General features: G+C 41.3%; 1 protein-coding gene and 1 long non-coding RNA gene across 2 annotated transcripts in view; both read left to right on the top strand.

The window, feature by feature from the left end:
• On the top strand, nt 1-1,566 carry LOC118405290. The gene is made up of 2 exons (XR_004829872.1): nt 1-62; nt 679-1,566. It is a non-coding gene; the product is annotated as an uncharacterized LOC118405290 (long non-coding RNA).
• LOC118405270 (COP9 signalosome complex subunit 2) overlaps nt 1-14,069 on the top strand; it is a 35,898-nt gene that overhangs the window by 19,690 nt on the left and 2,139 nt on the right. Inside the window, exons 2-14 of the mRNA XM_035804683.1 lie at nt 3,154-3,345; nt 3,947-4,000; nt 4,404-4,475; nt 7,854-7,943; nt 8,351-8,428; nt 9,104-9,278; nt 10,039-10,138; nt 10,854-10,932; nt 11,140-11,192; nt 11,451-11,504; nt 11,833-11,876; nt 12,177-12,259; nt 12,856-12,914. Of these exons, the coding sequence (XP_035660576.1) occupies nt 3,154-3,345; nt 3,947-4,000; nt 4,404-4,475; nt 7,854-7,943; nt 8,351-8,428; nt 9,104-9,278; nt 10,039-10,138; nt 10,854-10,932; nt 11,140-11,192; nt 11,451-11,504; nt 11,833-11,876; nt 12,177-12,259; nt 12,856-12,914 (1,133 nt within the window). The remainder of the gene's footprint in view (nt 1-3,153; nt 3,346-3,946; nt 4,001-4,403; nt 4,476-7,853; nt 7,944-8,350; nt 8,429-9,103; nt 9,279-10,038; nt 10,139-10,853; nt 10,933-11,139; nt 11,193-11,450; nt 11,505-11,832; nt 11,877-12,176; nt 12,260-12,855; nt 12,915-14,069) is intronic.

Genomic DNA, 14,069 nt, shown 5'->3' with positions numbered 1-14,069 from the left:
CTTCACTGGAAAGAGGAAGTGGGAGTCCAAATTCCATGTCTACAGTCCGGATGACATTGCGAGTGAGGAGATCATTTTTTTTATATATGAATCAAGCTTCAAAATACTGAAAAATTTAATGAAGATTCAGCCAGTTGAGGCTATATAATCAAACATTAACAATCCAAGTGACAGTATCGCAATGCCTGTATCATCCTAAATGGTAGTGCCATTCAGTGAATTCTTTGAGTGAAATGTTGACTGGTGTTGATTTTATCGCTCTTGTATAAGGTCCTGATCTCAAAGCAGATCGTGTAGGTAGCCGAGCGGTGTCCATTGGCCACCAGGGTGGTAAATATACACTCCTCCTTGGCCAGTTTTCTATATATTCTACACCATATGAGAACAACAGGTCTGGGGACAGGTGACACAATGGTTTGCGGAAAAAAACACACTACTATTTTGACGGTGTAAAAATACAGTCACTGGAACTGTTGCAGACAACCATGTAACTGTTGTCAGTCTAAAGTGTGCTTTAGCTTAATTTGTCTGTCACAGGATTGATATCAATATCATCCACTGATCATATGGTAATTCAAGAACCAATAAATAAATTAGAAAGAAAAACTGCGAGCATTATACCATAGTCAATGCAAATTAATGCAATTGGAATTAAGCACTGTATTTTTCCCATTACAGACTGCTCACCCAAACTGAGCAAGTACCGGCAGCTGTGGAATAGGGTGGCCCATGACCAGTCAGCTCAGGGGATGAGCAAAAGGGACATGCAGGACGTGGTCAACAAGAAATGGAGTCAGGAGAGCACCTTAGACTCAGCAGACATGCCCACACCACTGTTAGATCAACTCCACGGTCTAAAGGTAGCTCTCCTCCCAGGCACAAAACTGCGGGTTGAAATTCAACTCCAAAGGTACAAGACGGAAGGTTCCCCGGTGTTAGATAAAGTTGTAGAGGTTATCAGAAAATGTGTAAAAAAAAGAGTCATCAAGCCGAGCCAGATCAAATGCCTTATCGTACAGAAGCTTGTGGAATGAGTGTTAGAGCAGCACAACAGTAATCACAGTGTTTTCTTATTCTCATTTGTTTTTTGTTTTTTTATGTTATGATTGATCAAGGTCATGGAGGCCATACGTTTGAACCTGGTGAATTGCTTGTTAGATACTAGTATGTCTTTTGATACTATCTGTGACTGTTTGAGTCCATATTTTTATCTATACATACTGTACAAAGGTCTTGTAAGTAATGTCTAAATAAAGGTTGTTAGTAGTTAGTAAGGCAATGCTTTTTCTATCATTTACTTAAATGTAATGGTAGGTTTTTCCACACTAGTTCTGTTGCAGAAGAAATGTTTTTGTTTCAAAAAATCTGTTTTGACACTTGTATCATCTAGCTTTCATACCCAAATTCCTTCTTTTTCAAACATTGATTACTTCGCCCCATTCTCTGTCATCCACATACATGACACTTTTTTAAGATTAAGGACTTTTATGATTAAGAACTGGTTAATTACAGTGTACGCCTTGTAAATAATGTCTAAAAATAAAGTTGCTGTCATGCTTAAACTTACGATAATTGTTCTTGTCTCAATCAGTCAATGAACTATGTAGCCATAAGCATGAAAGTTCATGGGTTTGGGTTATGAAGATTTGGATCAGATAGGGGGTTGGGTTAGAAAGATTTGGATCAGATAGGGGGGTTGGGTTAGAAAGATTTGGGTTGGGATAGGGGGGTTGGGTTAGAAAGATTTGGATTGGATAGGGGGGTTGGGTTAGAAAGATTTGGATCGGATAGGGGGGTTGGGTCAGGAAGATTTGGATCGGATAGGGGGGTTGGGTCAGGAAGATTTGGATTGGATGGGGGGTTTGGGTTATGAAGATTTGGATCGGATAGGGGGGTTGGGTTATGAAGATTTGGATCGGATAGGGGGTTTGGGTCAGGAAGATTTGGAAATTGGATGGGGGGTTGGGTTAGATAGATTTGGATCGGATAGGGGGGTTGGGTTAGGAAGATTTGGATCGGATGGGGGGGTGGGTTAGGAAGATTTGGATCGGATAGGGGGGTTGGGTTATGAAGATTTGGATCGGATAGGGGGGTTGGGTCAAAATGATGAAATTGGATCGGATAGGGGGGTTGGGTAAAAGAAATCTGGATCGGATAGGGGGGTTGAGTCAGAAGCTAGATTGAGACCTCTTCCACCCCCCCTTCTCAATTATTTTTTGGAACAGCCCATTTTGTGCAGTCTTCTACAACGACCAGCATGTTTTGTAATTTGATCCGGAAACAGAATGCAGACTATGTCAAAACTGCTACCTTAGATATACATGGAAACATAAAGCTCTCACAGGTAGCTATATTGATACCGAATCTCGCTGTTGTGTATGGATTACTTGGTCACCAAAAATTATGTCAAGAGAATTAGGGCACTGTAGATGGCGTTTATATATATATATATATATATATTTTTTGGTTTATCAAAGATCCACTAATCTGTAGCAGTTACTGGTACAAATATGGCAGCAAATTAAACTACAGGTTTGTTCGTTTGTTTTGTTTGTCCACGATCTCATGCAAAACGATTCAAGGACCTACAAACTTCTGACTGATGGCTGAAAGAAACATGACGTTTACCCGCAAAATTGAGTAACTACTTGTTGGTGTATCATATTACCTGGATGTCTAACCTACATCGATGTACCCCCAAAATTGTGTCTACCAGTACTACTTGTAAGGTTTGCATAGGTAGAGAAACAGGGAATTTTTTTTTTTTTTTATCAAATTGACTTTCAATAAATCAGGCATAAGTCAGCCAAACCTTGTAGTAGTGAACAGGTAACCACTTTATAACGTTGTCAGAATGTCCGATGTCACCAATGAATTTGCTAGAAAAATGCCAGCAAATGCAGCATTTTGGTGCTTGTTTTTATGTCAAGACCTAAATCCATTCCTCTATTGTAAAATTGTAGTCAGAAGGCAGTCTGAATTCTTATTGTATTCTCATTTTGTACAGGTGTATTCAGAAGACACTGAAGTGTAACCGTATTTCACTTTTGTACAGGTGTATTCAGAAGACACTGAAGTCTAACCGTACTTCACTTTTGTACAGGTGTATTCAGAAGACACTCTGAAGTCTAATCATATTTCCCTTTTGTACAGGTGTATTCAGAAGACAGTGGCTCGGAGCCAGATGTTGACCTGGAGAACCAGTATTACAACTCCAAAGCTTTGAAGGAGGAGGACCCAAAAGCAGCTTTAGAGAGTTTTCAGAAAGTTTTAGATCTGGAAGAAGAGAAAGGAGAATGGGGGTTCAAGGCTCTCAAGCAGATGATAAAGATAAACTTCAAACTGGTCAGTTTGGATATTATCTATACTGATTTCTTGATATGAGACCGCAACCATCAAATTGCATTTACAAATACCCATGCATGCACTCTAAAGAAGTTATCATCATTTTTCACCTACTAGTATTCTTTACCTGTTTTGGCAAGCATATACTAGTACTAGTAAATTTTAACTTCTTCTTAATCTAGCCGTTACTATTTTTATGAAAACTAACATTAGGTTGTACTTGGACGATATTTTTTATCTCATAATCATATATTGTGTACACCATGACAGTTGAGACTTTACTTCAAGGTGGTATCATAGCACTCACTATCCATTGTTTGATTATACTGCTGCTAGGATACCTGACACAGGGGTGGGCAGCAGTCCGCTAGTATAGTATAGGATAGGTAAAGTAAGATAGGTAAAATCTGCATTCTAATGTCAGATGGGTCTACCTACACTAGTTCATGTAAGGGCTGTGTAGGATACTAGTATTTTGTAGTATGTTTCTTACTGGAGCAGGTATGAAAAAAAAACTTTCTTCCCTGAATGTCACTTCAAGGGTTCTATCCTGGCCACCCACATGCCATAACTACCATAATGTTACCATTATACATTTTAGGGTAACTATGAAGAGATGATGAAGAGATACAAGCAGCTGCTCACATATATCAAGGTATGGTCTGCAGTATAGTGACACAGCAGCGTAATGATATATTACAGACAATAGCACTTTTTTTTTCATTGTAACAATGAGCATAGTTATATAATGTATATGTTGACAGGCGAATACGTGTTGAAAATGTAATGGTTTGACCAGGATCATGGTCACAAATGTGTAAACAAAGCTTTCAGTCTTGTGTATTTGTACAGATTTGAACAACTGAATCTTGTGTAAATGCCATCTAGACGTATGATAACTGTTTCAGTAGCAAGAAAGCTTGTAAAGATATGCTACTGGTGATTACAAACTCATCAAGCAATAGATGGCACTTCATGTGGATTCAGGGTAGATTAGGAAACAGGACTGTTAATCCTAGGAGCAGCACTGATCTGTTAATCCTTGTCTCCTTGTCCAGACTGCTGTTACCAGGAACTACTCAGAGAAGTCCATCAACTCCATTCTAGACTACATCTCCACATCCAAAAACGTAGGTCCAACCTTCCATGTTACCTGTACAGGTGGATTTGTGTGGTAAGTTTACATGTTACCTGTACAGGTGGATTTGTGTGGTAAGTTTACATGTTACCTGTACAGGTGGATTTGTGTGGTAAGTTTACATGTTACCTGTACAGGTGGATTTGTGTGGTAAGTTTGCATGTTACCTGTACATTTTTATTTGTGTGGTAAGTTTGCATGTTACCTGTACAGGTGAACTTTGCATGTTACCTGCATCAGCACAGGTAAGGTGAACAAACTTCGGAGTCCTGCCATTTGTTACTAATGACTCAGAGGTTAAACTAACTGGTAGTATTATGCTGTGTGTATGTGATGTTATGATGATTGTACGGTGGAAATTTCCGGGCAAGTTTCTACACTCGGCAGATCTGCTTACTGTTCTGCACCTGTTTCAGATGGAGCTACTGCAGAACTTCTATGCTTACTGTTCTGCACCTGTTTCAGATTGAACTACTGCAGAACGTCTAAGCTTACTGTTCTGCACCTGTTTCAGATGGAACTACTGCAGAATGTCTATGCTTACTGTTCTGCACCTGTTTCAGATGGAACTACTGCAGAACTTCTATGCTTACTATTCTGCACCTGTTTCAGATGGAACTACTGCAGAATGTCTATGCTTACTGTTCTGCACCTGTTTCAGATGGAACTACTGCAGAACTTCTATGCTTACTGTTCTGCACCTGTTTCAGATGGAACTACTGCAGAACTTCTATGCTTACCGTTCTGCACCTGTTTCAGATGGAACTACTGCAGAACGTCTATGCTTACTGTTCTGCACCTGTTTCAGATGGAACTACTGCAGAACTTCTATGCTTACCGTTCTGCACCTGTTTCAGATGGAACTACTGCAGAACGTCTATGCTTACTGTTCTGCACCTGTTTCAGATGGAACTACAGTGAAACCTGCCTTAGGGGTCACCTGAGTATAGGGGCCACCTGGCCATTGCGGTCACTTTTTGTCGGTCCCTTGGATTTTTCCCGTTGACCTAAGCATTAAGAAATAGTCTATAGCGGTCACCTGTCGAATTCTCCACTTACACACTTCCCATAATTAAGTGCGAGAGGGTTCCGGATATGGATGCTCCGAACTCCGGAACTGACTCCAAGGGCACAGAAAATTGGTTCTAACCAATTCCGAACACAGAAAACATCAAGGAGATGATAGTTTGGTGTGGAACCGATCACAGGACAATGGTTTAATCACTTTCCGACAGGAAAAAAACAAAGGCTGCAAACGAAACGCGTTGAAGGTGTGGCCCTTGAGGTCATCGGAAGAAACCAACTAACAGCCACAGTGGTGCACGTGTTAGGTAGTTCAAGTAGTTACTTCTGACCACAAAACTTGTAAGATTCTCGGCCCAAATGATAACTGTACTATATTCGCCAGACAACTTATTAGTTTATATGCTTTTCCGCCCTCGTACTGAAGGTTTTAGCTGGTTCCACCCTGGTTTCTCACCCTGAGCAACTGTGGTAGCATCCAAGTAACATCCATATCCGGAACCCTCTCGCACTTAATTATGGGAAGTGTGTAAGTGGAGAATGCGGTCGCGGCCAGACGATTTTCGGTCCGGCCACTATGCCAACACTGCCGATAGCGGTCACCTGGCCGGCCGCGTTACGCCGCGCTAAACCCACGCGGGGTTCACTTTTTTTTCAATTTCTGCAATATATCAGCAAAATGTAGGCTCAACTTGGACGATTTACGAAGGAAACATTGAATAAAGAAACAGTATACAAAATTATGTGATTTTATGCGAAGTTTTTCCACCCAAGTTGTTGGCGTTTTTTCTCGCCCCAGACTCTTTGCACTGTACCCTTCTCTACATCGTCATTTCTGTGCAGACTGGAAGACTATATGGACAGATTTTACAAGTAGACCATCCGTTCATGTATCTGATCAAGGACGTTACATCAGGTTCTTGAAATCCACGTACGCTGGTCTAATTTTCGTATTCCGCGGGCCAAAAATATCGGCATCTTATTTGCGTGATTTTCCAAGATGGCGTCGCTGCAGCAAATGAACAAGTTCAATTGGGGTCAGTGGAGGACTCCATTTTTACCAAGGTAAAATTTCGCAACAAGAATTCTGATGTATAGCATAAAATACGGTAATTATTGCATAGAAATGATTAAAATCAATTAAATCACCATTATTTATGCGAGAACTAGACTTAGTTGGATTTTTGTCAAAGAAATAAGCCTACGTAGAGAAAGTTTTATTTCGACGTGACCATCTCGGCATAATGGCACATGCAGACAAGTCAAGCCAAACCTTCGTGAACAAATGAAAGTTTTTGTGGTGTTTTGATGCTTAGAAATGATTATGAACTTGTCATCAGTAGTGATTGAACGTCTAATTTTTGCTGGCAACTAGCGGCATTTACAAGATTTGTCTATTCGATTGGCAAAGTTGCCGGAGACTCGCGCTGTGACCCAAACTCAGAAAAAGTGAGATCGAGGAACAAAGGAAAATGGCGGCGCTGACTTCGTGTTCAGACAATTCCAACTGGATAAAAGACAAGAGAACCACGCAAATGTCTGTCAGTTTTGACTCAGACGTACGATGTCGAAGGCTTCGACTCCCGAGGGACACGCATTGACGTTGGTAATTCGGCAGATTCTGAGAATGGCAAGACTCAGATTAGTGTCGGACTCAGATTAGAGTTAATGCCTAATAATAGTAGAGTATGTCTTCTCTCTAAATCGTTGGTTAATGTCATGATTGGCATACATTTTTACTATACAGAAATAAGGGAACAGCTACAGTGCTGTAGCAGTAGTAGTAATTCAAATGTATTTCATTAAACTGTTTGTTTTAAACTCATATTTAGTTTAAATGTATAACCTTAATAATATTGTCAATAAATACTCAGTGGAAGCTGAATGCCTCGTCACTTATTGCTTGTGGTGAAATGTACCTTTTTTGGCCATACTGCCTATAGGGGCCACCTGCCCATAGGGGCCAAATTTGGCCAGTCCCTTGAGTGACCCCTATAGACAGGTTTCACTGTACTGCAGAACTTCTATGCTTACCGTTCTGCACCTGTTTCAGATGGAACTACTGCAGAACTTCTATGCTTACCGTTCTGCACCTGTTTCAGATGGAACTACTGCAGAACGTCTATGCTTACTGTTCTGCACCTGTTTCAGATGAAACTACTGCAGAACTTCTATGCTTACCGTTCTGCACCTGTTTCAGATGGAACTACTGCAGAACTTCTATGCTTACCGTTCTGCACCTGTTTCAGATGGAACTACTGCAGAACTTCTATGCTTACTGTTCTGCACCTGTTTCAGATGGAACTACTGCAGAACTTCTATGCTTACTGTTCTGCACCTGTTTCAGATGGAACTACTGCAGAACTTCTATGAGACCACGTTGGAAGCCCTGAAGGATGCTAAGAACGACAGGCTATGGTTCAAGACCAACACCAAGGTGCTGTGGTTATTAATCTGGCCTTCATATCTGTAGAATATTCCAAATTTAGTGCATCAACTGAAAGTTGTCTCTGGAGATGCAGCCCAAAAATTGTGCTGTTTTTATTTCACTGATGGACAGTGGATGCTGTCTGAAACGTCAGATTGGATATTGTAGTGTCCGGTAGAAGGTTTGATTTAAATTCTATTCAATTTCCTGGATGAGTGACCTGCACAAATAATGATGATGATGATAGTTTTTATTTCTCATAACTCGGGACAGAGTGTCAGATCCTGAACTGTTACATCTTACATCCAATGGATGACATTAAAACTGCTTAAAATCATATGCTGAGCTTACAATTGTACTTCCAAACATCACTGAGATGCACATATATGAGGATTGACAGTTCCCTGCATCTACAGTTGGGCAAGCTGTACTACGACAGGGAAGAGTTCAACAAGCTGGCCAAGATCCTGAAACAACTGCATCAGTCCTGTCAGGTGAGAACAAATAAGAATGAAACTGTGGGGGATGTGTTAGCATGAGGATCAGAATATGTTGATGTGTTTGTCAGCATCTCATTTTATCTTCCCTTACAGTATTACAAAATTATGCTATTGTTTTATCTACTGCAAAACTGAGTTATATTCTGTGATTTCTTCTCACTAAGATGGATTTGATGATCTTGAAGAAAGTCTTGAGCCTTACGTAGCAGGGTTAGAAATAACCAGCAGCAGTTTGTGATTAGAAATAGAAACTTTGTTTTGCAATTTTGCATGTTAAAACATTAATAAACATGTACCTTATGAATATGCTAGCAGTCTTATAAAGCCTACCTGACTCTTGTGATTCTTGTTGAAGTATGTCATAAGAACACAAGATGGCTCACTGATCAGATGGGATGTTGCTTTTGAGCATTACAAAGTCATAAAGTCTGTTACACAATATGTTACTCCTTACAGACAGATATGGGTGCAGTAATATGGGTGAGGATGTTATACATGTTTAGTGATACAGTACAGGTGTTATACATGTTTAGTGATACAGTACAGGTGTTATACATGTTTAGTGATACAGTATAGGTGTTATACATGTTTAGTGATACAGTACAGGTGTTATACAGTTTAGTGATACAGTACAGGTGTTATACATGTTTAGTATGTTATTCCTTACAGACAGATGAGGGTGAGGATGACCTGAAGAAAGGTACGCAGCTGTTGGAGATCTATGCACTGGAGATCCAGATGTACACGGCTCAGAAAAACAACAAGAAACTGAAGGCCCTGTACGAGCAGTCCTTGCACATCAAGTCAGCCATCCCCCACCCCCTCATCATGGGGGTCATCCGAGGTAAGTTAGCCATCCCCCACCCCCTCATCATGGGGGTCATCCGAGGTGAGAGAATTCTCCTCTGCTTCTTAATTAGTCTGGTGGGGGATTAGAACTGCTGGAAAATGCTCATTGTTATGCATGTCTGTGAGTGGCAGATTATTATTATCTTGCCAATAAATACATGTGGCCTGTTGCAACAGTACTGCAGAATGCAGCAATGGGGCCACCTGTTACCAGGCATGTCCCTTACTGGTAGCAGCCCACAGTTAACCTCCTGGAAACTACAACAACATTTTACACTCAGTCTGTTGTTGGCTACTGGGCGACTAAGGTTCAACCTTTAGGTGCCTCGTCTTTTGGAAGGGGTGTAAAATGGGAGTTCTATGTTCCAAGGTACCTCCAGCGTGTTAAAGTCTTAATAAAGAGGAAGGGCTAGCAAACTCTCGCTGTAGAAATTGACCCTGCTGCTAGAGAAAGGACCTGTGGGCCACCAGGCAAACCACAACAACAGCAACAAATCTGTAACAACACGTTATCCTACTACTAGATAGCCTTCTGAGAAAAAGTTACTGAGAAAAACTGTTGTATGTGGTGTGGCTTTTGTTAGAATCTGATGTGAAGGTGCATTTCTTATGTGATGACAAATGTTGTGTTTTTGTCACAGTGTGGCGAGAAGATGCATTTATAATGTGGTTTGTTTGTTTGTTTGTTTTGGCAGAGTGTGGCGGGAAGATGCATTTATCATGTGGTTTGTTTGTTTGTTTGTTTGTTTTGGCAGAGTGTGGCGGGAAGATGCATTTACGAGAAGGAGAGTACGAGAAGGCCCACACAGATTTCTTTGAGGCTTTCAAAAACTACGATGAATCAGGAAGTCCAAGGTATTCCTTACAGTAACACATCTGTCTGACAATATCTCTTTATATGTGCATGAGCACTTTTTTATGGAGATGTTGAGTGAACTCATGCCCGTGTGAGTGAACACATGTCCGTATGAGGGAACACATGTCGTGTGAGTGAACACATGTCAGTGTGAGTGAAGACATGTCCATCTGAGTGAACACATGTCCGTGTGAGTGAACACATGTCTGTGTAAGTGAACACATGTCCATGTAAGTGAACACATGTCAGTGTGAGTGAACACATGTCCATGTAAGTGAATACATGTCGTGTGAGTGAACACATGTCCATGTAAGTGAACACATGTCTGTGTGAGTGAACACATGTCTGTGTGAGTGAACACATGTCCATGTAAGTGAACACATGTCTGAGTGAACACATGTCCATGTAAGTGAACACATGTCTGTGTGAGTGAACACATGTCTGTGTAAGTGAACACATGTCCGTGTTAGTGAACACATGCTCGTGTAAGTGAACACATGTCCATGTAAGTGAACACATGTCCATGTAAGTGAACACATGTCCGTGTGAGTGAACACATGTCCATGTGAGTGAACACATGTCCATGTAAGTAAACACACGTCCCTGTGAGTGAACACGTGCATGTAAGTGAACACATGTCCGTGTAAGTGAACACATGTCCATCTGAGTGAACACATGTCCATGTAAGTGAACACATGTCCATGTATGTTACAGGAGAACTACCTGCCTGAAGTACCTGGTGTTGGCCAACATGCTGATGAAGTCAGGAATCAACCCTTTCGACTCGCAGGAGGTAACGTCGTCACCTTCACAAGTTGTTCTGGTCAAAGCTTTGTTTTGAGTTTGTTGTTTGTGTACAAAGTAAAATAACACTAATTTTTTTTTTTTTTTACATTCATGAATTGTTATAGTTTCATTAGTTTTATAAATCACAGCAGTGCATTATCATGTCCTGCAACAAAGCACGACAATGACTTTGACCCTGTGACTGTTTTTTCAGGCTAAGCCGTACAAGAACGACCCAGAGATTCTGGCAATGACAAATCTAGTTAGGTCAGTACAAGTTCCCATGATTCATTGCAAGTTGTGCATTTCTGTGTGTGCATAGCAGTCTCCAGGTAAAATGTTTGAATGTTTCAACGGCTACGGTTGGAGCCCGGATCTCTCATATGCCTCACATGTCTACGGTTGGAGCCCGGATCTCTCATATGCCTCACATGACTGGTCTTAACTGTCACATGGTGGGAGGCTAAGGCAGCGGCGACCCACGTTCATTTGTTGATGTTTACTTTGTTTTGTTTGCTGTTTCAGTGCCTACCAGAATAATGACATTAATGAGTTTGAGAAGATTCTGAAGACAAATAGGTGAGTGCCGAAGTCTGGTGTTTGGTGTAACTTCTACTTATTAAGTAGATACTGTTTGGAAGTCTTTGTGCTTGGGTTCTCCCTTTGCACAGATACAGTATATCTTTCCAGAGTACTAAACACTGCTAATCCTCTGCTAACAGCACAATTAAAATGTTCTGTTTTCATTCATTCATTAATTCATAGTTTGGTTAAAACCCTGCTGATGAGCAGACATTGCCTGAGTCACTAAGGAAAGACAGTAGGTGCTGTCTGTAACATCAGAACATTTCTAAATCTGTCCAGAAGCTTGAGTGTCTCTTACTGTTGACTTTGTTTCTGTTGACAGGAAGAACATTATGGATGATCCCTTCATCAGAGAACATATTGAAGGTAAGCATCGTGTTTTAGATAACAGGCTATGCAAGTAGACATTCACAAGTCTTATCTCATTCTTTTCTTTGCTCCAGGAATAAAAAGTTGTTTTTGCTTTCATTCTGTCTGTTATACATAAGTTTGGTCTGCATTTTGTCATTATTCTGTATCACTCTTACAAAATTATTCATAACCGTGTCAAGCCAGTTGCTGTTACAATGGGTATAAATAATTTTGCTGTTTTTGCATATTCTAAAGGGGTAATTGTGCTTTGTTGGGATTTGTGCAGGTTGTTGATTTAAGTGATATTTCTTCCAGATCTGCTAAGGAACATAAGAACACAAGTTCTTATCAAGCTTATTAAACCCTACACTAGGATCCATATACCATTCATTGCTAAGGTGAGTTGTTGTGCACGACTGGTCTTTCACTAGACTTATATCAACCATTTTAATTTTCTCCAGATTAAGACTTTCTTATCTTGGGTAAGAAAAAAACGTTAAACTCGAACAGACTATGACTTGAGTACTGTAAATGCATTTAATTTCGCGGGGATTTAATTTCGCGGTAGCGGGAAAAGGGACTTTTCGCGGTGGATTTAATTTCGCGGTTACACCATAGACTGCAGTCTAATACCACAATAGAAAAATGTTCGCGGAGGTTTTAATTTCGCGGTAAAGTGATCACCGCGAAAACCGCGAACATTAATCCACCGCGAACATTTCTGCATTTACAGTAATTGGTGACAATGACGTAGATTCTAGTGTAAGCAGCGCCACCTACACTGCAGTGCAATGTTAAACAGTCAGACCTGCCTGAGGAAGGTGACAGACGGCCCTTGTACTGGGCCACGAGTCTTTGATACGTCTTTAACTTACTAGAAGTTTGAAATCACATATGTAGAGTAAGGTGCCATTGGTTAAAACTATTGCTATCGTATGTACTTATCTCTACTTGATGAATACATGTTTTACGAAACCTTTTCCTGTGTTTCCAGGAGCTCAACATAGATGTTAGTGAAGTGGAGAGTTTGCTGGTGTCCTGCATTTTAGACAGGTCAGTGTTTGGTGCCTGTCAGTGTTTGGTGCCTGTCAGTGTTTGGTGCCTGTCAGTGTTTGGTGCCCGTCAGTGTTTGGTGCCCGTCAGTGTCTGGTGCCCGTCAGTGTTTGGTGCATGCCCGACAGTGTTTGGTGCCCGTCAGTGTTTGGTGCCTGTCAGTGTTTGGTGCCCGTCAGTGTTTGGTGCATGCCCGACAGTGTTTGGTGCCCGTCAGTGTCTGGTGCCCGTCAGTGTTTGGTGCCCGTCAGTGTTTGGTGCCCGTCAGTGTTTGGTGCCTGTCAGTGTTTGGTGCCTGTCAGTGTTTGGTGCCTGTCAGTGTTTGGTGCCCGTCAGTGTCTGGTGCCCGTCAGTGTTTGGTGCCCGTCAGTGTTTGGTGCATGCCCGACAGTGTTTGGTGCCCGTCAGTGTTTGGTGCCTGTCAGTGTTTGGTGCCCGTCAGTGTTTGGTGCCTGTCAGTGTTTGGTGCCCGTCAGTGTTTGGTGCATGCCCGACAGTGTTTGGTGCCCGTCAGTGTCTGGTGCCCGTCAGTGTTTGGTGCCTGTCAGTGTTTGGTGCCTGCCAGCTTTTGATACCTCTATATTTAATCTCAGGTCCATATACATTGCTGGAAATACTGGGTGCTCACAAATTTGGAGCTGTGCACCTAATTGTTGACTGTGGGTGTATCAGTGCACATGGATATTGGCCGTATATCCCTAGTTGTAGGCTATAGGGTAAAGGTAAACTTGTATGGAGAATAACAGCACCAAAAACCTTTGTGGTACATGCACTTATAGCAAATATAACCAACCTGTTAAATGTACAAAGCAGCTGCAATTGTTTGGTATACCATACTCTGTTACTGTTAAGTACTTTGTTGAACCTTCCTGACCTCTGAGGTCATAGTGAAGTCAACTTTTTTTATGTTAAACTTTTTTCCGTATGCTCGCATCAGTTTTTGGGGGTTTGTTTGTTTGTTTGTTGGGGTTCCCAAAGGATGTCATCATCGCTCACTCACCACCATCCATATTATGAAATCAACGTGGCCTTAAGTGAGAATCAAGGAAAGGGTTTTGTAATGATGAATGATGCGAGTGATGAAATGCTGTGCGAGTGATGGTGGGTTCCTAACCCATGTTCCCTTGCGGATGGTATCTGTTTGTTTTTGTTTGT

Source organism: Branchiostoma floridae, chromosome 2, assembly GCF_000003815.2.
Source record: "Branchiostoma floridae strain S238N-H82 chromosome 2, Bfl_VNyyK, whole genome shotgun sequence".
Lineage (NCBI taxonomy): Eukaryota > Metazoa > Chordata > Leptocardii > Amphioxiformes > Branchiostomatidae > Branchiostoma > Branchiostoma floridae.
Note: the sequence above shows the minus strand (reverse complement) of the source record. Positions and strands in the feature narration are given on the sequence as shown.